The sequence below is a fragment of the Zalophus californianus genome, chromosome 15 (assembly GCF_009762305.2).
Source record: "Zalophus californianus isolate mZalCal1 chromosome 15, mZalCal1.pri.v2, whole genome shotgun sequence".
Taxonomy (NCBI): domain Eukaryota; kingdom Metazoa; phylum Chordata; class Mammalia; order Carnivora; family Otariidae; genus Zalophus; species Zalophus californianus.
The window spans coordinates 35,597,203-35,622,068 of record NC_045609.1 but is presented as its reverse complement, the minus strand read 5'-3'; the positions used below and the strand labels follow the sequence as shown (position 1 = coordinate 35,622,068).

Sequence of the window (24,866 nt, the reverse complement as noted above, 5' to 3'; positions counted from 1 at the left end):
CAACTAAGAATTAGTAAATGCCAGGAACTAGGTACTATATTAAAATTTAAAGTTGCTGGGCCCAATCATTTGCAAAAATAAAAATTTACTGTATAAAAAACAGATGAGCTGCGTTAGTAATGCAAAGACATTCAAATAAGAGACTGCAATTCAACTTTCCAATGTTTTATTTTTAGTATTTTTGAACATTTTAATACAACAAAGATATAAAATAATATATTAGTTAAATCTGGATTTAATTTAGAATCAAGATATTTACTTATATACAACACTGTGCTTCAAGGTATGGCTACCATAGAAACGTTCACATCTTCAAGTAATACTAGTTTCTCTGTGGACAGAGTTACATTTAGGTAGAGTTCTTAAAACAAAACACGCCCACTTTAGTCCAAGCTAATTTTGCTTCCCCCACTAAGTACCAGTTTCCACTTCCTTTGTTCCATATCAGAAATACTTCAATTGTCCTAACAATCCATAGATTTCTGAATAAAAAATTATTAAAATGAAGCATTTTTAAGATGACATTAATAATATAGCCTGGCTACCATTCAGATAACCCAGTAGTTCATATTGAAACAGACCTGAAATAATGAAATTATCATAGTATTCCCTCTCCCTTCCTATCAAGCACAAACCTTACTTATGCTTAAACATGGAATACACTGAATAAAATGTCTTTTGGCTAATTTAGGGTAGAACATATTCTAAAACCAACTTTACTGGTAGCTGAACTATGGTTTACAGATTTCATATATATTTTTATTGAACTTGATGTATAGTAATAGGCCACATTTTAGTTACTGGAAATTGGTGGCCTTCACTGGGTGTGAGGGGTAGGTGAGAAGGGAGACCAAAACCTACTTTCATAGTAATTTAGGTCATTCAGAGCCACTCAAACACAAAGAGGGAAAAACCCTCAGCCTCTTTCCTTTCTCACTGGTGACCTGAAGCAGTCTGACTTTTGATGTTACTAACAAGTCTCTATAGAGGTATACAGGTAATTCAGGCTACACTTTTTACAAATGCAAACCATCGTTAACTGCCAAGTGAAGATGGCATTAAAACTGACATGCTTTGTTGGCTTTGAAACTATCTAAAAGAAACCAATACTGTTTAAGAAAGCTATTGGACTATTCTAAAGGAGAACTTTCTTGTCTCAAATGCCTGAATACCTTAAAGAACTGACACATGACTCTTACTGTAATTACTCTTAGTAAAGGATAACTTAAGTCTACAAAAAGACTATCAGAGTTAAGTTTATTAGATCACAGAGTTTAAAACAAGAACATGGTTAACGTTCTCAAGCATTTTGGAACAAGAATCTTTAGAAAATGTTTACTATAAAACTCATGATGAAATTGCCTTTTGCTGAATACACTCAAAGCAGGTTAGTGTTATGAATATGATTTTGAATGTATAAATAACACTTTTCAAACAGATGTCTCTAAAACAGACTGTTTCATATCAGCTATAAGAGGATTTGGCTTCTCTGTTCTCTGTTTACAAATTATAAGATTTTTGGAATTCTAAGTAACAATACTTCGGCAGGTACAGGGTAAGAAAGAACACCACTTGCAGTGTCAGAGTTACAGAACCAGCAGGGCTTCAGTCAATGGATTCTTTCTAGTGAACAGTCCACATTTCTTTAGCTGACTGGTTCTAAGGCTACTCTCATTGCTTTCTGATGAAAAAAAACACAAAAAACAAAAAACTAATAAACAGACCCAGCATGTGGAAGTTGTGTTTTCACTCTAGCAATTCTGGCCACTGAGAACTAAGGAGGATAGCCATTTGAGAATTCTGCAGAATAGCCAAAAAAGGTTTCTCCCAAATTATTCAGTGTTAACAGCACACTTGCCTTCTTCAAAACTTCCTACTCCCTATGAACTTCAATTACGCTTCAGTAACAACGCCCTGCAGAGACTTAAAAAAAAAAAAAGAAAGCAAAGAAAATAAAAAAAGAAAAAAGGCTACACTGCCCCCAGGAATATAGAGAAATGCATCAAGGACTTTCAATATAACCTCCAGTTTGTATCCCCAAACCAAAAACCTTCTTGGTTCCTTCTATACTAAGGTCTCAGTATTTAAGAATATAAGCCTCTCATAAGTCTGCAACTGTAGATAGGATAAAAAACACATATGTAGCTTCTCCACCTAGGCACATTCACACCCAAAATGTGAATATAAATACCACCCTTCCAATGGTTTACACTTTAACAAGAAAAAAAAAATACAAAGACAAAATCTGGAAATTTCTGGACAAAACAAAAAAAAACAACTAAAATATAGGTTTCATATTAAAAAAAGAAAAGGAAAAGAATTTTGTGTCAAAGTTTTCCAAGAAAGAGACTTGGAGATGATGAATTTATGTAAACACTGCCTTGTATTAGTTACAACAATAAATTATAAATCTAGCCTACCTTTTCCTCAAATCAGATATGATAAATGCAAGCTGAAAACTTATTTTACAATCCTCATTGCAGTCTGCTGTTAGGCACTCTCAGTGTCAACAGCTCTGCAAAGTTACTTGCAATTTTTTTTCGATTTTGTTCTAGAATAGAATCCACATGAAGGAAATAAGACTGATGTTAGGAAGTTTACCATTAAGTAGCTTTCTAACATTCTTGAATTAATGTTGCTACAGATTTTTTTCAAACATTTTTCCAAAAGCCAACATTTGTCCCTCCCTAGCTAAATATACGGTCTTCCTCTGTCACTTGGAAAGAATGGCAGTTACACAGCTTTGACCTCGGGTGTCAAAGTACTCTAAGTGGTATAGGCAACATCCTTCACCCTTCATGATTATGCAGTTTCCTTAGAAGAAATGTTGACATTTTTGTCCCTAGCATGTATTAGAATCAACAATTTAAGATTTTATAAGATTCTCAAGTATGAGATTTAAAAGCATAATAAAACTTGAATTGCCTTGTGCCATTTCTCAGGTGAGAAATAAAAAAATAATATTCAGAGTAGACTCAAATTGGGGTCATTCAGCACTGGCTGAAATTTGTTTGCATAAAATTCTTCTCCTGCCCAATCCATTCAGGCTCCTCTGTAGCTTATACAGGGGTGGGAATATGACTCAAAGTGCAAAAATAAAATATTTCACCCACATTAGGAGCAGGTTTCTGCTAAGTGGCCTAATTTTAGACCTCAATATGCCAGCACTTTTTCTAACTCCTTGCTTTAAAATGGAATGTAAAAACTATACAATTAATATTCCAAGTAGCTAAGCTCAATCAATTGGGGCTCAAAATCCAATTCCATAAGTGTTCTACTGTCATAACTATTAACCAAAATCATTAAAAGTAAAGTGACAAATGTTACCACAAAGGTCAAATTACTTAAGGTACTAAATTTCTAGTGTTGTAAACAGCAACTAAGTTATATCACTTCCTGACTGCCAAATTAAGACTAAATAGAAAGAATGTATGTACACAATTGTATTTAAAAATGAAAAACAACAAAATCTTTTTTTCATATCCAAATATGTCTGAGACTATTTACTTCTGATGGCCAAGAATGACAAATTTCAAAAACCAAAAGTTGTATTATGCCTGCAACTGTTATAAATTTTTCAAAAATAGAAAAAATATTCTTTGCATGCATACCTCCCTACTTACAGACACAAGAACTTTATCTAACATTTGGTAAAACACTCCACTATTTTGCTCATTAAGTAACATCATTTAAAGGTATAAAATTGGGCTGTCATATGTCTAACTAACAATTATAGCACAAAGTTGTTCCAGGTACCTACCTCACTAAAACTAAGCCAATTTTATTTTTATGGATGCAGCCATTTTTCCCTCATGAACACTTACTGACAGTCATACTGAACCCTCAGAACAAAATAGGAACTGCATCTTTTGTTGCATTTTGGTGAAAATGCCAGTACTATACTTGTACTTTGTCACCTCATGTATGGCCCCTTCCATTCTCTTCTTGTTTCAGGCATCCTGGTATGTTCAGTATACTTTTCTTAAAGATGGTTCAGAAGGCAAAAATTATTTGTTAGTAACACAGATCACTTTCTAGAGTTGCATTTTTTAAAAAGTCAGAGATTAGTTCAAAGAACAAATACTGCTCATTTGGTAGGGGTTTTTCCTTTGAAGATAATAAGGACCTTAAAAAAAATATTTCTCGACTAGAGTCCTAATGAAGTTAAAGACAAAACAAAACAAAAACACTGTCAATCAGCAAATTGCTTAAGTTCAATAAGCAAGTACTCAACAGGTGAGGGTAACAGCCTGACTTCAATTACAACATTAAGTCTGCCAAAAGAGAAGGGTCAGTAACATCTACTTAAGCTTCCTATTCAAACGGAGATGTAAGGACTCAATTGCTCTTCCTTGAGTTCTACAATCACAGCCTTGCTAAGAACATGGAACTTCACTTTGTCAACATATAAGCCAAAAAGCAAGGCATCCAGGAACAGCTTAGGGGGAGAAAGCAAAGTTATTCACTTTCAACAACTACTGTATATTTAATCACGAACCCATTACAAAGATAGACTTTATCCAATTAATCTTTTCATTATTGCTGGTTTTGAAAATGGCCAACAATATTCATTAGGTACGGTACCATTCACATTACATTCAAAAAAAGAAAACATGGGAAACCAAATTCTTGCTCTCCTACTCTGCTGATATGCTCTAGTATTGGCTAGAGTATGGTAGTACAAAAAGAGTCTTGTCGTGATATAAAAGGCAATAAACACATCAATGGAGTAATGTTCATGAGCAGCCAAAATGAAGAAGATTCCAAAGAGGTTGAGAACCCAGGATAAAGTGTGCAAGAAATTCCAGCTTCTTGGTGTATCTGGGAAAAGGACAGAAAGATCGTTTTAAAACCACATTCTTTCTAATGCTTCTAAGCCACATGTTTCTTAGGTCAGTCTGTTACTCTCATTCTTCATAGAACTTGACACCCTTCCCACAGCCTCCTCTTGCAGCCAGTCATCTAAGTCAACTAAAGAGATACTTACATTCAGTGACAAAGAAATTCAGCATAGTTAGGACGACTGTGTGGCCACTGAACATGTAATCTCCACAAGTATGAACACCAGTTAGGGTCATACCAAAGCCACTCCAAATGGCAAAGGCCCGGCGCAGTTTCTCCCACACACTGCCATATATCTATAAAGAAACTACAAATTAGTGCTTCAAGTGCTTAGGGAGGTAGGCTCTTCCAAACATCCATTCACACTGAAATTCAAATGCTAAATGACTTAGAAATAAGATCTAAACAAAAGCAACCAGACTCCCAGTCTAATTAATTCCAGACATCAAGAAAGGGTGGTCAGAAATATTCTGGTAATTACATGAAATCAATGTAATTCAAATTTCTTAGAAATAAGATCTAAACAAAAGCAACCAAACTCCCAGTCTAATTAATTCCAGACATCAAGAAAGGGTGGTCAGAAATATTCTGGTAATTACATGAAATCAATGTAATTCAAATTTCTTTTACCAAGAGTTCCTTTACAATGAAAAGGTCACTATTACACAAAATATTTTCAAGTTTTTAATCCAATAATACAGTAGTACTTGCTGATTGTTCTGCCAATAAGAAATAGGCTACGAGACACAGACAATGGCTACCATTCAATATCTATTCTCCCCTTTTTCACTAGTAACAGAATGAACTCAATGGAAACATTGCATTTCCTAGCCTCCCTTGCAGCTTGGTGTGGTTTTGTGACTAAGTTCTATACAATAAGATGTAAGTGGAAGAGTTCTGGGAAGGCTACTTATAAAGGAAACTTTATATTTAAGTGGGAGGAAGTCTTTTTCACCTTTCCTTCTTCCAGCCTACAACTCAGACATGACAGTTGAAGCTGCAGCAGCCATCTTGGACCACTAAGTGGCTTTGAGGACGCAAGCCAAGTGTTAGGACAGGAGAGTAAAAGGAGAATCATGGGTTTTTGGTAAGTCTCCCATATAGTTACACATGACCTAATTTCAAATTTCTCTTATGAGAGAGAATAAACCATTGTCTGTTTATTAAACCATGCCATCTTGAATTTCCTGTTATTAATAGCCAAACCCAATCCCAACTCCCATATATAAGCTTAAAAAAGTAATCCATTTTGAGGAAGAGTTTGAGAGTTTGAGTAATGGTCCTTCTTTTTAAAAAAGGCATTTAACACATAATAACAGTACAAAGAATTCCTAAAATTTTACATGCCCTTACTATGTGCTAAGGGCTTTATGTGTTACTGTATTTAATATCCACAACAATCCTATAAAGTGATTCAATTATGCAGTTGAGGAAACTGGCTTAGAGAGGTCACACAGCTGGTAAGTAACATAACCAGGATGTGAATCCAGGAAGTCCAATTCCAAAGTTCTATGTCTTAGAGGGCTTCTCTACTTGCTAGATGGGGTGCTGCCGAATTCACGAAATGTTTAATAAAGTCAATTAGAGCTTAAAAAAATAACCTCACAAAACAAAAAATAAAAAAACAACCAAACAAAAAAAACAAAGTCCTATGTTTTAAAGATTCTACTATGGCTAATTAACAACAGAAATAACCTCATTAGATAACACAATTTCATTAGAAATCTCATCTGCTGATTATATACTACCTAGCTTTCCCTTTCTGCCTCAGTGAAAGGCAGGACAGGAAAAGGGATTTATTATTAGAGAAAAGGAAAGAGAAGTTACTAAAATCCACATAGTTTGGTTCTTCTAAGACCTCTAATGAGAATAGGGTTGGAGATGGTACTCTTGTGAAAGTAAAAAATCAGGCAGTGAAGAACTGAGACTCCTAGGAAAATATCTCTCAGACAAGGGCAGGAATCGAGTGATGCCAGTCAAAAGAAAGCAATCATTGCTCAGTTACTTAAGTTTCCTCATCCCTTCCAATTTTAATGTCCCAAATATTCTGTATGTTCTTTCCTTAAGGTGGGTCCATTGTTACATTTCAAAAACAGGTAGGTTCTTGTTTCTATCCCTAAACCTCCTAGTTCTGGGAATGAGATTTCAAGCAATTACTTTATTTCAATGAAAATGCCCCATGGAGTTTACTGTAAGGGACTTGATTGCTAGTAACTATCACCTTAACTTTTTATTTTTAACAACTGCTACAAATAATACAGGTCAATAAGTAGGTTATATTATAATGTAAAGCAATTAACAGTATTTAGGGCAGATTTGAATAGAAATGTCCATATATAACTAACTGATAATGAAAAACAGTCATTAGAGACAGAAAAAGGGCTAGCCATACTGTAGAGGAATGGTATCTAATTTATTTTTGCAGCACACATTACAGCCCTATGCACATAAAACATTCTCTTTAGCGGATGACCCACAATTAAATCCCTCAGCTACAAGAAATTCTCTTTTCAGTGTAATAAGCTTATATTTTTATTCTTTAAAATCTCTTCTAATCAATTACCATGCTATTCGGGGGGAAATTGTTCTATCCCTATTTCACACCACGTGCAGAAATAAATTCAAAAGAGTAAAGATTTAAATATAAAACATAAGACTGTAGGGGCACCTGGGTGGCTCAGTGGCTTAAGGTCTACCTTTGGCTAAGCTCATGATCTCAGGGTCCTGGGATCAAGCCCAGAGTTGGGCTCCCTACCCAGTGGGGAGTCTGCTTCTCTCTCCCTCTGCCTCTCTCCCTCAGCCCCTCCCCCTGCTCATGCTCTCTAATAAATAAATAAATATCTTTAAAACATAAAACTGTAAAAGTCTCATATCATCATCTTTCATTAATCAGAATGGCAATGACTCCAATAATTGAAAGTAAGTAGTGCTGGCATGGGAGTGGGAAAACTGACATGCATACAGTGTTGATAGTAGTGAAAAATTTGTTTTTTCTACTGGGCATTTGTGCAATATGTATTTAATCTGCATATTCTTTGATTTCATAATTCTACTTCCAGGAATCTATCTTAAGTAGATGATTAAATAACAGAAAATGCATAAATGCATAAGAACATTTACGATGGCACGGTTTATAAATAGTAAGATTTGGAAACAACACAAATGTACATGATTGGAACCTGGTAAATCATACAATGGAATACTGCAGCTATTAAAAAGATGAGATACAGCCATATGTATTTCTTCAGAAAAAAGTAAACAACATACTATTAAATAAAATATAAACTAAAGAACAATGTCTGCAATATAATCTTATCTTTTATTTAAAAAGTATCTACTATATAAACTTATATAAAAACAGTCTTTGTGGGGGCACCTGAGTGGCTCAAGTCATGATCTGTCAGGGTCCTGGGATCAAGTCCTGCATGGGGTTCCCTGCTCAGCCAGGAATTTGCTTCTCCCTCTCCCTCTGACCCTCCTCCCTCCTTGTGCTCTCTCTCTCTCTCTCAAATAAAATATATATTTTTAAAGATGTTATTTATTTGTCAGAGAGAGAGAGAACGAGAGAGAGCACAAGCAGGCAGAGTGGCACACAGAGGGAGAAGCAGGCTCCCCACCGAGCAAGGAGCCCGATGTGGGACTCGAACCCAGGACCCTGGGATCATGACTTGAGCCAAAGGCAGGTGCTTAACCAACTGAGCCACCCAGGCGTCCCTCAAATAAAATCTTTAAAAAAAAAGTCTATGTGGCTATACACCCAACTGTCAACAGTACTGTTTATAGGATGGGTGAAAGAAGAGGGAATGATGTGAACTTTTACTTTTTAATTTATATAATTTTCATTAAAATAAAACATTGCCTTCACAATGAATCCTAAGTATCATATTAACCCTTCTCCCTTGCTTACTGGTCAGTCTCCTAATACCTGGAGAGAGTTTTGTCACCCTTCAGCTCAGGGCTGTCTTTTTATTTTTTTTATTTTTTATTTTTTATTTTTAAAGATTTTTATTTATTTGACAGAGAGAGAGACAGCAAGAGAGGGAACACAAGCAGGGGGAGTGGGAGAGGGAGAAGCAGGCTTCCCCGCGGAGCAGGGAGCCCCATGCGGGGCTCGATTCCAGGACCCTGGGATCATGACCTGAGCTGAAGGCAGACGCTTAACGACTGAGCCACCCAGGCGCCCCAGGGCTGTCTTTTTAGTTATTGATCTTTGGCTGCTTAATCTTCCCTTGTTGGCATTTCAGTTATTTATATTGCAACAGAAGAAGTGATACACAATTTTGTTGTACACTTATACAAATATTAAAATAACAACAAATGTGCTAACACATATATTTGAATATTTGGCAATACATAACTAAAGCACAGAGGCTTAGAAAAGTAGGATAATAAATTCTTTTGTCCAAATTTAATGAGTCACAAAGGCCAATTCTGTATATAAAGTACAGGTGATTTTCAGGTTTTTAAATTTTTTTTCCCCGTCTGCATAATCGCTCCTCTCTCAATTTAGTCAGAAGAGAAGATGTTGTCTATAATATACCAAAACAAGCTACAAAATTTAGAACAAAAACAGTAAGTCAGCCATTATTTAGTATATCCCAGCAAAGAGTCAAGTTTTGAATAGTGGGTACTTTATTTTAAATGGGATATGGTCAAACTGAAAACATTTTAAAAAGGAGTGATAAGGACATTGAAGGGACCACAGTCATATTGATGTGGAGAACAAAGGCAACAGGAAAAAAATTAAATTTCCTTACAACTTACAGCCCACTGACAAGTCCTTGAGACAGGCAGAGTGACCTTTCTCTAGGAACTCAGGGGCCTCAATGTTAATACTTTGCTAAGGGCAAAAGGCAATTTTAGCTTAACATTATCCTGACCTCCAAGATCCTATTAAGTCTCCTTTAACATATAAAAATTCCTTTGGAAACATCCTTTATCTCTAACCCCCAAGATATTACATTAGTAGCCAACCTCCAAGATAATGGATACCTGATATACATCTGAAGAGTCTCATGACTAACGTTTTACTAGACAGTAATAAATGACAGTAATAAATGACCTTTTCCTAACAATAGCTAGCTCCCCAAGGCCCTGGAAACCTTGCTTCCAAAATTCCCTAGAGACGATGCTAGTCCCTAACCCCCTCTCAACTTGAAAGAATATAACCAATCCGTCACCCATGGCAACCCCAGTGCCTCTCTTTCTGCCCATGGGTCCTGTTCCTGTGCTTTAATAAAACCACCTTTTTGCACCAAAGATGTCTCAAGAATTCTTTCTTAATCATTTGCTCTGAACCAGAACATTTCCACATCAATATGAGGAACTAAAGATGCTCAGGATGGTGGGAAAGGGAAAATGATAATTGAAAGAAACTTGTTTTCTACAGCTCCACAGCAAAGAACAAGTATCAATGGACAGATGTAACGGGGAAGTAGATTCTGGGTTAAGATTTCTACCAAATTATTTCTAGAGGTTTATTACAGATATTGAAAATATTAAAAAGCACATTTTAAACTTTATTTATTTATTCTTTAGAAAGAAGAAAGAGTGGCAGAGGGAGTGGGAGAGAGACAATCTTTTTTAAATTTTTAAATTTTTATTTTATTTATTTATTTGACAGAGAGAGACACAGCAAGAGAGGGAACACAAGCAGGGCGAGTGGGAGAGGGAGAAGCAGGCTTCCCGCTGAGCAGGGAGCCTGATGTGGGGCTCGATCCCAGGACCCTGAGATCATGACCTGAGCTGAAGGCAGACACTTAACGACTGAGCCACCTAGGCGCCCCAGAGAGAGACAATCTTAAGCTGGCTCCATGGCCAGCGTATGAGCCTGATGCAGGGGGATCAATCTCACAGCCCTGAGATCATGACCTGAGCTGAAATCAAGAGTTGGACACTTAACCAACTGATCCACCCAGGTGCTCCTAAAAAGCATTTTAATATTAAAAGCAAAGTCTTAGCCCTATGACATATATGGTGCCATCAACCCACCAAGAATAAGAAAGAATGATAAAGAAGGTAGCAGGCTACCTTTCCAGTACACTGCAGGTGCTGTCCTGGCACGGACAGGGAGGTCACAAACATGGTAAAGCAGCGAAGCAAGAATACAGTGCCCATCAGACTACAGAGCCTTCGGAGAAGTATTGACCTGTGAACAGAGCGACCAAAAAGAGAGAAAGATCAAAAGGAAGCAAACCAAAAAACTCCAGGCATCAGCGTTTACTTAAAGGGAGAGCAGACAGAAAAACCCCTAGAACTAGACTCTTTGAAGAAGACAGAAATCTTAGAGAAGTCTTAGATCTGAAGCATCATTGCCCAATAGAACTTTTTGTAATGATGGAAATGTTCTATAACTGCACCGTCCAATAAGGTATTTACATGTGGCTCTTGAGCACTTGAAATGTGACTAATACATCCAAGGAACTGCATTTTAATTTTATTTCATTTTCATTAAATAGCCACATGTGGCTAGTATCTGCCATGTTAGACAGTGCTGACTTAAGAGCACCATTTCATTGATAAGAAAATAAGGCTAAGACAAAATAAAGGAAATATGCAAGAAAGAAGACTAGTACCTAGCCTGACTCTTAGCTTAATGTTAGTGCTGTTATTCATATAAGGCTCATAAATTATTTACTTTATGAGAGGTAAAATTAAACATGATTCTGGGGAATTTTTGCTCATTAATAACATTGTAAATTGGTTACTGATAGTAGCTATCTTAAACATTCTCTAACTTCTCCTAACTTGAAGTATAAAAATACTAAGTTTTTTTAAATACTAAGTTTTATATTAAGTACACCTAGCAAAAATTTTGAACTGCACTGTGATATCACTTGTGCTGTCATATTATTTTTTAAAATGTCCAAACGAAAACAGACTATAATAATCTTAAGCACAAGGACTATGCTTTACACATTTTCAAAATGCTCTTCCCACCCTCAAAAAAGCATTGAACACAAGAGATCTCAAATTTTAGTGTGTACACCTGGGATGGAGCCTAGGAATCTACATCTTAACAAGAAGCCAGGTGACTCTAATGAAAGCAGTACAAAGGCCACATTAGACAGAAACACTTTCTTTGACCAATTAAACACCAAAACTTACATTTAATTGGCCACTGCTATGCTTTGCTAAACCTACCAAACTTTCCCATACGGTAAATTCTTTCTTGGTCTGAAGAGTGGATAAATTCAAATTCACAGGGTCTTGTGAGCCAAAGTTAAACCAGAAAGCAGCAGCGATATTACATGTTTTTAAACCACCTCTGGTTTTAAGCAATCCAGAGTTAAAAATATTGCTGGAAAATGGGAAAGAATGAAGCACAATACAGCCTAAAAGTATGACAACAATAGCAACGATCAACTTTTCTTTACACCTTCAAAGCAATGAAATAACTGCTGCTTAGGACCTAAAGCCCATTATTGGTTTACCTCAAATACTTCCTGGTGAGGAGAAAGGATAATAAATTCAAGAAAGTGTCCCTATTCCTCATTAGTGTCCAGAGACAATGGATAGCAAATCTACAAACTTGATAGTTCTTCAAACTTTTTCTTCATTATGCCTTATATTTTTACTTAAATCAAGTAATTTCCCCTCATTAAAGTAGGAAAGAAGCCTCCCTTTACATTTCATTTTAATAAAAAAATTCTTTCCTTTATATTTCTTAGTGAAAGTGGCAAAGAATCACTTTCCCTATTCAGCAATTTCCTGTAACATCTTAAGCAAACCACACTGACTAGATGTACATGGTATGCAAAATAATCCCTTTGCTAATGGGCAACCTCCAAGCAGAGAATTTCATCCAAACGCTGTCCTTGACCAAAGACTGTCCTTGGAGGAGTTTCTATCCTTCTACAGAAAATGACATTTCCAATTAGAATATCAGCAGTTGGCTCATGGCTGAACATCACCATCTCTGATCTTTGCAGAATATATTCAGAATACTACTAAATATGTAGGTCTTAACCTCACAGTGACTTTCTTGTTGATCAAACCCAAAACATTTTTCATAATGACTAAAGAAGGAAATTAACAAGAAAACTACAAAGGGAGAAACAAGGTTTGATGAACTTTATCCAAGACAGTCAAAATATTTTGTCTTTTAATGGCATAACTAAGGTACCTGTGTTTGTGAAGAAGAAGAACCAGGAGCCAAATATAGCACAAAATCATGCCACATACTTCTGTCATGGCAAAGGCCCATGGGATTCTAGGAACACTGGAACAGAAAAGAAATTACATTTTGGACTGACAAGAAGTATATGTACATAAATGACACCCTCTGCAATAAGATACTCTTCTAAATTGCTTCCTATAACTTTTATCTCTTTTAGGAGATGGTATTTAAAGAAATTGGGGGAAAAACTGTTTCATAAAGTATTTCATTTACCAAAACTTCTTTGCTGTCTGTGATTCCCAATTAATGGTTCTCTGTGAAGAGGTTACAACCCTTTTCTTCCTCCTTGCAGCATGGTAGACCTGGATACAGAACTGCCCACAAACATCAATGGGAAAAGTTTCAATTCTTGCATGATGTGCTAACTGAAGAATCAGGGCTTGAACTTGACTCCTCTTTTTTTTTTCTTGTAATAAACTTGGTTTTGTTTTAGAGGCAGTAAATAGAGTTTTTGTTTTGCTTTACTCCTTTGTCTCTGCCCTCCTTTGTTTTATATCCCTGTTTTCTTCTCTTTTCCACTGACTCCTCTTTCTTCAAATCCACAGCTCTTGTGGTTATTCATTAGTAAAATACATGCCACATTTCTTAATTTAAAAAGAAAGAGAGAGGGCGCCTGGCAGGCTCAGTCCGTGGAGCACGTGACTCGATCTCAGGGTTGTAAGTCTGAGCCCCACACTAGGTGTAGAGATTACTTAAAAATAAAATCTTAATAAATAAATATATAAAAAGAGAAGGAGGAGGAGGAGAAAAAGAAGACAGAGGAGGGAACGGGGTAAAGGTGAAAATGAGTTAGTGCAAACAGGTCATCTGGTAGGATTATTGTCTTATTTTTATTCTTTGTACATTTCCACTAAAAATTCTTGTACAATAACGTGTTAATTTTATAACTAAGGAAATAAAGGTATTTAGTAAAAAGAAAACATGAAATCTGAAAGAAAGATATTAACAGTCTACTCCAAACCTTATTCAGAGTAAGTAAAGATAGTCAATCATCTTTAGTCAGGGACTTATCTTTTATTTATTACCTCAGAAATAAGACTCCTCTTCTGTATTTTTAATCCACTGCCTTATTGCATTACTGAGGAAAGGGTTATTTCACATATCAAAAATTTTCAGATAAAAGAAAGATTCCTGAGGTGCCTGGATGGCTCAGTCGGTTGAGCATCTGACTCCTGGTTTCAGCTCAGGACATGGTCATGGTCATGGTCATGGTCATGGTCATCGTCTCGGGCTCTGTGCTCAGCATGAGTCTGCTTGAGATTCCCTCTCTCCTTCTCCCTCTGCCCCTCCCCCCCAAATAAATACATCTTTAAAAGAAAGATTCCTTTAAGTGACTTTTAACTATACAAACTTTTAAAACATTTAAAAAAATTGTATTTGTATGTATACATATATATGCATGTCCGAAAATATGTGTGTGTACATATATCTATATATTTATATATAAAACAGTTTTACAATATTTAGAATAAGTTTTCTGCCCCACCCCCTACCTAATTCTTGCTCCCCAGAGGCAATCACTTTCACTCTTGTGTTTTATTTGTGCCCCCACTCCCATTTTCTCTCCCCTAGTCTCAATATTGTTTCACAATTTTTTAAAAAATAATTTTTGGCTTTTACTTAAGTTTGTAATTATCATTTGCAGCTGAGTCAGTAGAGAACAATGATTAAATCCCTTTCTTGTAGTAGAAATTCTTATAATTCTCTAGAGCTAAAATATAACTTTTTTTTTTTTTTAGTTTGCTCTGTTTCTTGTGTGCCTATCACCATTCATCTTCAAACTATTCTATCAATTTCAATTTTTCCTTTTGGGGCAATTTCTCCTAGAACTCTTCTCCTTTTTCCCCCAATTTAGTATGGTTGCATTTTCTAGTCCTCCTGTATGGCTCTTTTTTGAAATAAAACTTGACCTTCATCTTGGAAATTCCTCTTTTCTGTATTAGATTCTTTGTTTCCTGAATCCATGTTCTCCTCTTTTTCAGTTTACTCCTTAGTTTTGATGGTGTGTATCCTCTAGTCGTTTTCTGAGAAACACAGTGAAGGATAAACTTGGTTGTTCTTTGTTTTTTTAAGGGGGGGAAAGGGCAGATAGAGAATCTTAAGCAGGCTCCGTGCCCAGCTTGGAGCTCCAGGCAGTGTTCCATCTCACAACCCTGAGATCATGACCTGAGCAGAAACCAACAGTCAGGACGCTCAACTGACTGAGCCACCCAGGCACCCCCTAAACTTGCTTTTAATGTTAGTTTTATTGAGGTTTAATTAACAACCAGAAAAAAATCACCCCTGATGGGTGTACAATTCAATGAGTTTTGACAAACATATTCAGTCATATAACCACCACCACCACAATAAAGATACAGAATATTTTCATCACTTCAAAAAGCTCCCCTGTGTCCCTTTGTAATCAATCCCCTCTCTCATTTCTAGCCCTGGGGCAACCACTCAACTGATTTCTCTCCTATACAGGTCTGCCTTTCCCAGAATGGCATATAAATGGAATCACACAGTATTTATCTACATACCTTTTGTATCTGGCTATTTTCACTTGGCATAATATATTTCAGATTTACCAATGTTATTCCATGTATAAGTCTTTATCCATTCTTTACCTATAATTTCTTTAACCATTCACTGGTTGATGGGGATTTTGGATATTTGATGGATATTTGGATATATCCAGTTTTGGGTGGTTTTGAATAAAGTCCACTACAAGTCTTTGCTTGAACATATTTAGGTAAACACTCAGCAGAGAAACTGTTGTGTCCTATGTTAAGGGTATATCTAACTTTTTAAGAAACTGTCAAACTTTTAAAGGCAGTTCTGTCACTTTGCATCTCTACCAGCAATATATGAAGAGTATCAGGTGCTCTGGATCCTCATCAGGCGTTGTTACCAATTTTTTTCATTTTAGCAATTCTAGTAGCTGTGGGGTTGGAAAGTATTTTAAGACTTGCGAACTTAAAAATTTCCTTGGGTCTAGCCTTATAACTAATTGGTAGTTTGCCTGGACAGAGAATTCTAGGTTAGACCTTATTTTTTCTCAGAAAGTTAAAGAAAATTGCTCTTGTCTTCTAGCCTTCACTGCTGTAAAGAAGTTGCATGCTATTTGGATTTCTAATCTTTGTATGTTACTTGTTCGGTCCCTTAAGAAGCTTTTAGGATCTTCAGGCTAAACCCAGTGTTCTGAAATTCTCCATTTCTTGTACTGGGTGCTCAGTGGGCCCTTTCAATCTGGAAAGTCACATCCTTTGGATCTGGGAAATTTCCTTGTATTATACCCTAAATAATACCTTCCCTTCTTCTCTATGCTTTCTTTCTAGAACGCGTATCTATTTACTGTTGGGCCAACTGGACTGATCTTATTTTTTCTCCTCTACTTTTTTTTTAAAGTAATCTCTACACCCAATGAAGGGCCTTAAGCCCACAACTCCGAGATAAAGAGTCGCATGCTCCACTGACTGAGCTAGCCAAGAGCCCCTCTCCACTACTTTTCATCTGTTCTGTATACTGGGCAATTTCATCAAATCTATGTTCCAGCTATTCTGCTGGATTTTAAATTTCTACTTTCATTTTTTATTTTCCAAAAGCTTTTTTTTTCTCTGAATTTTCCTTTTTTATAGCCTACTGTTACTGTCTCGTAAAATACAACATCTCTCATCTGTGAGAATATGCTTATTTTTTTGAAGTGTTCTTCTGCTCCCTATTTTGTGTTTCCTACTTTGCTTTTTTCTGTTTGCATTGGTCTGTTTTCCTTATATGTCTGGTCATTCTTGACTGACCATTCATATTTGACAGTGAAGTACTAAAAAAATAATAATTTGACGCTCTGTGTGCACAGACTGAGCTTATGTTGTGGGTTTCACTGTAGAGTGACTGGGCAGAGGTCTGGTTGATGAGATGGAGATATCTCCCCTACCACAGTATCAGTATCTATAGTCCTTTTCTCTTGTGCAGGTTTTCCAAGGAGAGGAATCTGTTCTGCTTAGAGAACTGGCACTGGGTGGGAGTGGGAATGGGAAGTCTGGCTACTTAAGGAAGAGAGCTAGAAGTCTCAGTGATCAGTATGTAAATTTATAGTAATCACCTTGAAAACATACTGAAAACAGATACCTTTGTTCTCATCTGGGCATGGTATCCCAGAGTCCCTCACATTTAACTAGTCTGGAGAATATACCACCTACCTTCTGTTGGAATAGAGGTCTAAAAGCTTCTCAAATTGCTTTTCAGCCAATTCTCCCATACTTATCTGTACCTGGTTGTGAAAGATGCTTGGTGCCACCTGTTTTGGGAGTTTTTCTGGAGCTATGAAATACAAATAAACTCACCTCTTGGACACTGCTAGTTCGCATTCCCAATCTTACAATAGGCACTCAGCGTTCTGCTTTCCAAATTTTCATCATTATCACCGTTCTTGCCTTCATGGAATTATAGGGTTTCCCCTCATCTCCTTTTACTGTCATTTCAGTGAAGTGTTGTGAGGAAATGTTTATTCAGTATCTCTTATTTATTTTGATGCAAAGTTTTCTGAAACGCATTATTACATGGATATCCCTCTTTTTTTCTGGATAAAAATTTAATTTTCTTCGGTAATTTAGTCATGATTGTGAACACTGATTATTGCATTGAACATGGTAATGACCTCAGGGACTACTAAGAAATGAAGGTTAAGCTCCAGACTAGTTTTTCCTTTATTTATGTTTGCTTTTTATAGTGCTTCTGGTTCTTCCCTTGCTTTTATGGCTATCAGCTATCCCTTCTCACTGTTGTAAGTGGGCCTGCCTACAGAGGCATCCATCCCTTTTTCCTTCTAATTTTCTATTTATGATGTGCTAAAGGTCTTGGAATTGTGTGACATAAGCTTTAGAAGCAGACTCTGAAACAAAGACCAGTGTGAAAGTGAGTAGGAGTGTTTCCAAGAGAAACCTTAGTGTAGTGAGGAAATGAGATCAAGAAGCAAGTAAGCAAGGCAAGGGTGAGACATTAAACAAAGCCCTGTGGAGTAACTATGTCAAGGGTTAACTACGGCTCAATCCTGTGGAGAATTTGTGAGACAGTGTAGGTCTGACCTAAAAGTTGTCCCAAATAGAGTAAAGAGAAAATATTTATACCCCATCTCATCAGTCATTGGTTAAGGGCTGTTGCTGGTGGGATGTAAAGTCCTAAGCATGTTTGCCTCTCTTTCCGAGCAGGTAAAATGTGTTCAACAGCTCAGATGCAGCTCTTCAACAGAGACACATTTGCTGGATGTTGGGAGTATCCGTGTGCAAGAAAATGAAAAAGAGATCTGAGAAAATGAAAAAGAACACTGACAGCACCAACTATAATTCTCCTATGAATAAAGTTTACATGCTTAAGAGCATGAAGATTTGTAGTGGGAGGCACTATAGAGAGTTAGGCAAAACTTTCAAATCCCACTGCAAACTGAAAATCACATATAGGTCTACACAAAACTTTGTACATAAATGTTCATAAGCAGCATTATTAACAGTAGCCAAAAAGTGAACAACCATTCATCAACTGATGAACAAATAAACAAAATGTAGTATACCCATACAACAGAATATTATTCTGTAATAAAGGGGAATAAGTACTGATACATACTACTATATGGATGAATCTTGAAGACATTATGCAATATCAAAGAAGCCAATCACAAACAAAGGACACATATTGTATGATTCCATTTACATGAAATGTCCAGAAGAGACAAATCCACAGATAGAGAAAGTAGATTAGTGACTGCCAAGCACTGGAGGGAGGAGGGAATGGAATGGGACTGATAATGGATAGGAGTTTCTTTCTGGGGTGATGAAAATGTCCTGGAATTAGTGGTGATGGTTGCACAACTGCAAATATACTAAAAACCACTGAATTGTATGCTTTAAAACTAAGATCCTCATTTTTCTTCCAGGCCCGTTTTCCTCCTTTCTCCCACTATGCCTTGGTTATAGTCTATATAAAACCTCAGCCTCAGAACTGTTCTATATTCTGGATTTGTCTGATAATTTCCTCATGATTAGATTTAGGTTGTATTTTTGGGGGGCAAGATTATTATATAGGTGACGTTGTGAACATCACATCCAATGCACATGTCACTTTGTCCCACAGCAATGCTACATTTGATCATGTGGTTAAAACGATGCATGTCAGATCATGCCATTGTAAAGGTACTTTTTCTCCCTGTAATTAAGTAATATGTGTGATATTTTCAGATTATGTGAGTATCTTTGACCTTTCACCTAATGAGTTCAGCATCTACTGATGACCTGCCTGAATCAATTACTACGTTGGATGTTGCAAAATAGGCCATCTATGTTTATTCGTATTATTCTTGAAGAATATCCCCTCTCAACCCACCACTTTTTGTTTGTTTTATCACTATGGATTCACAGATTCTCTTACTCAATATATTAGAATCCACTACCATCTTTATGCTTTTTGATGTTCCAACTGTCCCAGTTTGATCAGTGCAAGCCCTTTTAAACCAACTCATATGCTCTTTTGACATGCTTTCATTGGTTTTGTGCACTCCTTTGCTTTATGGAACAAGAGCTGTTTCACTCATTTTGTATTTTCCTTGCCCCACACTGAAAACCAGTTCAAATCAGTTCTTAGAAATCTTCCTCACTCTTCTTTGATTAAATAGTACTCTGCTATATAGATGTACTATAGTATATTCAACCAGTTTTCCATGGATAAGCATTTAGATTATTTCCAATATTTACAATTACTACAAATAATGTCACAATGAATAACTTTGTATATATGTTGTTTCATATTTGTGGATATATATCTTTAGGTAAATTCCAGGAAGTCTCCTATTCTCTTTTGAACCCATAACAATTAGCTTTTGTTCTTATTAACTCTTGTGAAGGTCACAGATAACCAACACACTGCTAAATCCAGTGGCCAATTATCCATTACTTGATCCCTCAAGCAGAACTTGACACAGTTAATTATTAATTATTCCTGCCCTCTTATAATACTTTTTTTTTTTTAAGTTGGATTCCAGGATACTACTTTCTCTTTCTGCCCTGACATTTTCAGTTGTCTTTGCTGGTTTTGCCTAACTTCTCAGACTTCTGTTATAATGTTCTTGGGCTCCATCTTCAATCTTCTTTCCTCTTCCAAACTCATTCCCTAGAAGACCTTGTCTTACATCATGGCTTTACCTATTCTGGCAACTTCCAAATTCCAGCCTGTATCTCTCTGAAATCCAGAGAAAGAAATCATCTTTCCATCTCTTATGTGACATCTGATTTTGCGTAAAAGATATCTCAAACTTGACATGTCCAAAACCAAATCCTTATTTTTCCTTCCAACTCAGCTCCTTCCACAATCTTCCCATCTCTGTAAAGGGCAACTCCATCCTTCCAGATACTCAGGTCAAAAATCTTAGGAGTAACCCTTGACTTTTCTTTTTCTTACACCTTACACGCAAATCTATCAGCAAATCTTGTTGGCTGCACTTTCTAAATATATGAATAGAACTTGACTCTTTCACACCATCTCTCCCACGACTATCCTCATCCAGTTCACCTCATTTCTGTCCAGATGAATTCAGTAATTTAATCCCTGCTTTCCCACACCCACATCCATACCCAGGCTATTCTCAGTACAACAACTACAGTTACCTTTTAAAATGGAAGTTAGATCACCGTACTCTTCTCTTAAATACTTTCCAACGGCTTCCCTTTTCATTCAGAATGAAAACTAAAGTCCATAATATGGTCTACAAGTCACTATACAATCTGGATTCCTGTCTCCTCTCAGACTTCATCTCCAACTGTTCTCCCCATCTCTCACTTGCTGTTTCTTGAACATGCTAAGTATACTACCAATTCAGGATTTTTACACCTTGCCGTTTCCTCTGCCTAGAATACTCTTTCCCCAGATATCCACATGCTTTCTTCCTTACTTCCTTAAGTTCTTCTGTTTATAGTTGGGAAAACTGTATAGAATAGGGATCTAACAGCTTCTTAAACAGTTTTCACTCAATTCTTCTTATTTTAGCACCACCCTTTCACCTGCAGTATCTAGAACTTTGAGAAATCTGTAACATAGACTGGGTTGGTTCTGTTTTCCTAACTGCTGTTTTAGAATTAGGTTATTTTAGGTCTGTTAGTTGCCACTCATCCATCTACTTTCAAACTTTCAAAAATGTATGACTGCTTTCTCCTCTCTTATCTGCTCCATCCTTGCAGGCTTACAACTTAAACAAACAAAAACCTCTTTACTATACTTTTAGTCAGGGTTTGAAAGGAACAAAATGTGATATGTACATCATTCTGACATCTTAATATGGATACTTTGATTCATTTCGTTTTAAAAAACATACTAGGGGCCCCTGGGTGGTTCAGTCGGTAAGCGTCTGCCTTCGGCTCAGGTCATGGTCCTGGGGTCCTGGGATCGAGCCCCGCATCGGGCTCCCTGCTCAGCGGGAAGCCTGCTTCTCCCTCTCCCACTTCCCCTACTTGTGCTCCCTCTCTTGCTCTATCTCTCTCTGTCAAATAAATAAAATCTTAAAAACAAAAACATATACTATAAGGCACTTTCAGAAAGGTAAAAATTTTATAAAAACAAGAAAGCTCTACAAACTTTAAAAGCTTTAAAAAATCACCAATATAAAAACTAATAGTTTTGAATTTTGTTCTATTTTTTTCATATGCATATACTATATTCTTTTTTATATACTCAGCATTTCATAAAAACAAGATACTATCAACGAATCAGTTTGTACTATTTACGATAATTTCAATTTATGTGGTGATAGAGGAGCCCTCCCCCCCTACTCTTGGAAAGGCTGAACTCTGTTCATCATAAAAAAAAGTAACCAAATTTCATTTATTAGAGAAAACATACCACGAAACCCTTTTATAATCTGAAGTGCCCAAGGAGCTATAATATAGCTATTAAAAAAAAAATAAACTAAGCAGTAGCCTTTCCCACTCACATAGGCTTAAGGTCTAATTTACTCTAGGACAAAAAGGCAATTTCAAAGCACATCTTTATATATTACCAGATAAAGTAAACAGAAAGTGTATATCAAACCAAAATAATAATAAACAACATAATTATCATAAATACATTATTATCAATTGCTGTTATAGCAATTTTCTACAAACTTGGGAACTAGAAACAAAACTTACCTGTCTAAGAAGATATCTGGGAGTGGTGGGTAGGTCTGCATATCAGGCACTCGCTCATGGACTATAACCATAATGAAAGATGTAAACCCAAATACTATAAAAACATATATACAACTCAATATGGTCTTCCAGTACTCTGGGTCCAATCTTCGAATAGAATGTTTGTTTTTACCATTCATGTACTGGTACTGTTCAGAATTCAAATCAGTGATGGGTCCATCACAGTCATGTGCAGGCTCCCCATTACAGAGCCACTCTGCGCTCTGAAGAGCACTGATGAAAGGTGTCATGGAACCCATGGGACTGTCACTGTTGTATCTCATCTCTTCTAAAACATCGACATGTATTTTCTGCAATTTTCGGACTGAAAGCATTAACCTTTTAATATCCCCTAAGATTTTGATTTCCAGAGGAGGAGACCGGAGATCATATTCAGTCAATGTTAATAATGTGATTCCATCAAGTCGATGCTTATTACATAAAATGTCCACATATTCAAAAAAGCCTTCATCCTTTAGCCAAACAGCTACATGCTTGGTAGTCCAGCGACGAATACAGAGGTGATTAGGAACAGCCATTTCCTCCTCCACTGCCTGTCCAGGGAAAACAGGAAAACAAAACAGAAACTTCAGTGTGTCCTAACAACTCCTTTAAGACCAAATACATGTAAACATATCAGAAACAATAATTTATTTACATTGATCTACTGGCTTCTAGAAGAGAGTAAAAGGAACAAAAATTACTCAATGATTGGTTTTCAGTAGATTAACATTCTAATAATTTTATGCATATAAACCCAACAGCAGAAGGCTAATGACTAAACATTTTTACAAAAAATTACTCTACAAATGGCCTTTCCATACCATAGCAACCATAATTTAATTAGAAAAAGCCTACTGTTGGAATAATTGAGAAAAATCATATATTAATGCTTTTCATAAAATGAGATATAGAAAAATATGTAATGCATAAAAATAAAACAAATTTCAGAAATCTTCATGTTTGATCGAATAAGTATCTCCTAACTTCTCCAAAATGAGAAAACAAAAACAAAAACAAAAAACAATGCAAAGGCAGATAGATAACTAGTTTTAGGAAACTCCTTAAACATATTTCTATCCACTATACAAATAACAATTTCTACAATAGATATAAAGCCTGTAAACTAAATATAAATATCTGTATCTTCATAGCTCAGTTCATCCTATACTTTGAATATACCATTATAAAACCAAATAAGCAATTTCCTTCTTAAACTATCACTGAGATTTCAGTGACAAAATTTTTAAAAGAAAACTGTCATTTTGATATACTCACAAATTTGAGGACCCAAACTTTATATTGGCTTGTAAAAGGCCAATAATGTACTGTTTCAAGAAGTACTAATAATTTTTACTACTTTGATTCACACAGTTCTATTTATGTTCTTTTTCCATTTTAAAACTTGCAGTAACTTGGGCCTCTATCAGGTTTATAAGATACACAGGAGACAAAGGCCTACATCAAAAAAACCCTATTCCCCTAAAGTACGTTTTCTCAATTACTAAAGCATGTGGGTTTTATGACATTTTCCATATTTCTGAAGATCCTATTTCCTTCTGAGTGATTTTTTAAAAAACACAGTAGGCAAACTTTTATAAAGCATAACAACAACAACAAAGAATGATACAAGAAATACCCATGTGCCCATTACCAAGCTTGAAAAAAAATATAAAATAATTCCAACACAGATGTTCTGTTTCTTAATCTGGGTATTAGTTATACAGGTCTGTTTACTTTATAAAAATTCAAGAAGCTGTATACTTATGATCTACACTTTTCTCTACATATGTTAAACTATACTTTAAAAGTTTGCTTTAAAAAGCCAAAAACAAAACATCAATACAAGTGACTGTCCCTCTCTGATATCATCCTCTTCCTCCCCCTTTCCAGATAAAATAATTCTTGATTTTGGTGTTTATCATTTCTTTATAACATGCATATCTGGCTATGAAAAACCTTCTATGCTTACTTATGCTGAAAAAAGTGAAAAACTGCTACTGTCCTACTTTCTTCCCCTATCCACACAAACTCTTGCCACGAAGACTCATGATCACTTGAAAAAGGCAGATAGTTAACTACATGAGCACCACTTACACCATCAGAAATACTCAGCCAGCAAGAAACACTCACTAAATATTTCTTAATTGCTAAAAAGCAATCCTAGTTTTTGGAAGCCTTAAATCATATTTTGTTTCCAAACAGAGTTTTTCATATTATCAATCCACAACAGCTTTTCAGTCTGAGGAAATTAACAGCACATCCACCTATAAGGATCTGTGTTTTAAAAGGCTAATTCTTATATACTGTAGAGCTACAAGAAGTCTCTCTTACTCAGCTCTTTCTAGCTACATTGCCATCCCTAAGGCCAAGGAATTACACGTTTTATGCAGTTTAACACTAAATTTTATACATACTATATGTATATATGTATATCATTTATATAAGTTATTACATATATAAAATTCCATTAAAATATCATTTTGCTGTTTTAGTTCATATATATACCCAGATGGTTTCATCCCACCCACTACATACATCTTTTTCCCAAGATATGCTCTGAATAAATTACTTCATCTTTGAATATCCAACAAGCACATGCTACAAACCCTGTAGCAGTAACAATGTAGCAAATTTGGGAAGCTCATCTCACATAC

At 36.0% G+C, this 24,866-nt stretch overlaps 1 protein-coding gene across 5 annotated transcripts in view; it reads right to left on the bottom strand.

Moving 5' to 3' along the window:
* SAMD8 (sterile alpha motif domain containing 8) overlaps window positions 1-24,866 on the bottom strand; it is a 45,520-nt gene that overhangs the window by 4,048 nt on the left and 16,606 nt on the right. Inside the window, exons 2-6 of one of the 5 annotated variants that reach the window (XM_027596135.1) lie at window positions 22,171-22,763; window positions 12,968-13,063; window positions 10,873-10,990; window positions 4,988-5,138; window positions 4,175-4,821 (exon numbers count right to left, since the gene is read on the bottom strand). In XM_027596135.1, the coding sequence (XP_027451936.1) occupies window positions 4,517-4,821; window positions 4,988-5,138; window positions 10,873-10,990; window positions 12,968-13,063; window positions 22,171-22,763 (1,263 nt within the window). In that variant the 3' untranslated portion in view covers window positions 4,175-4,516. Of the gene's footprint in view, window positions 1-4,174; window positions 4,822-4,967; window positions 5,150-10,872; window positions 10,991-12,967; window positions 13,064-22,170; window positions 22,764-24,866 lie in introns of those variants that run through there. The other 4 variants (XM_027596136.1, XM_027596137.1, XM_027596138.1 and 1 more) reach the window with 4 other exon arrangements.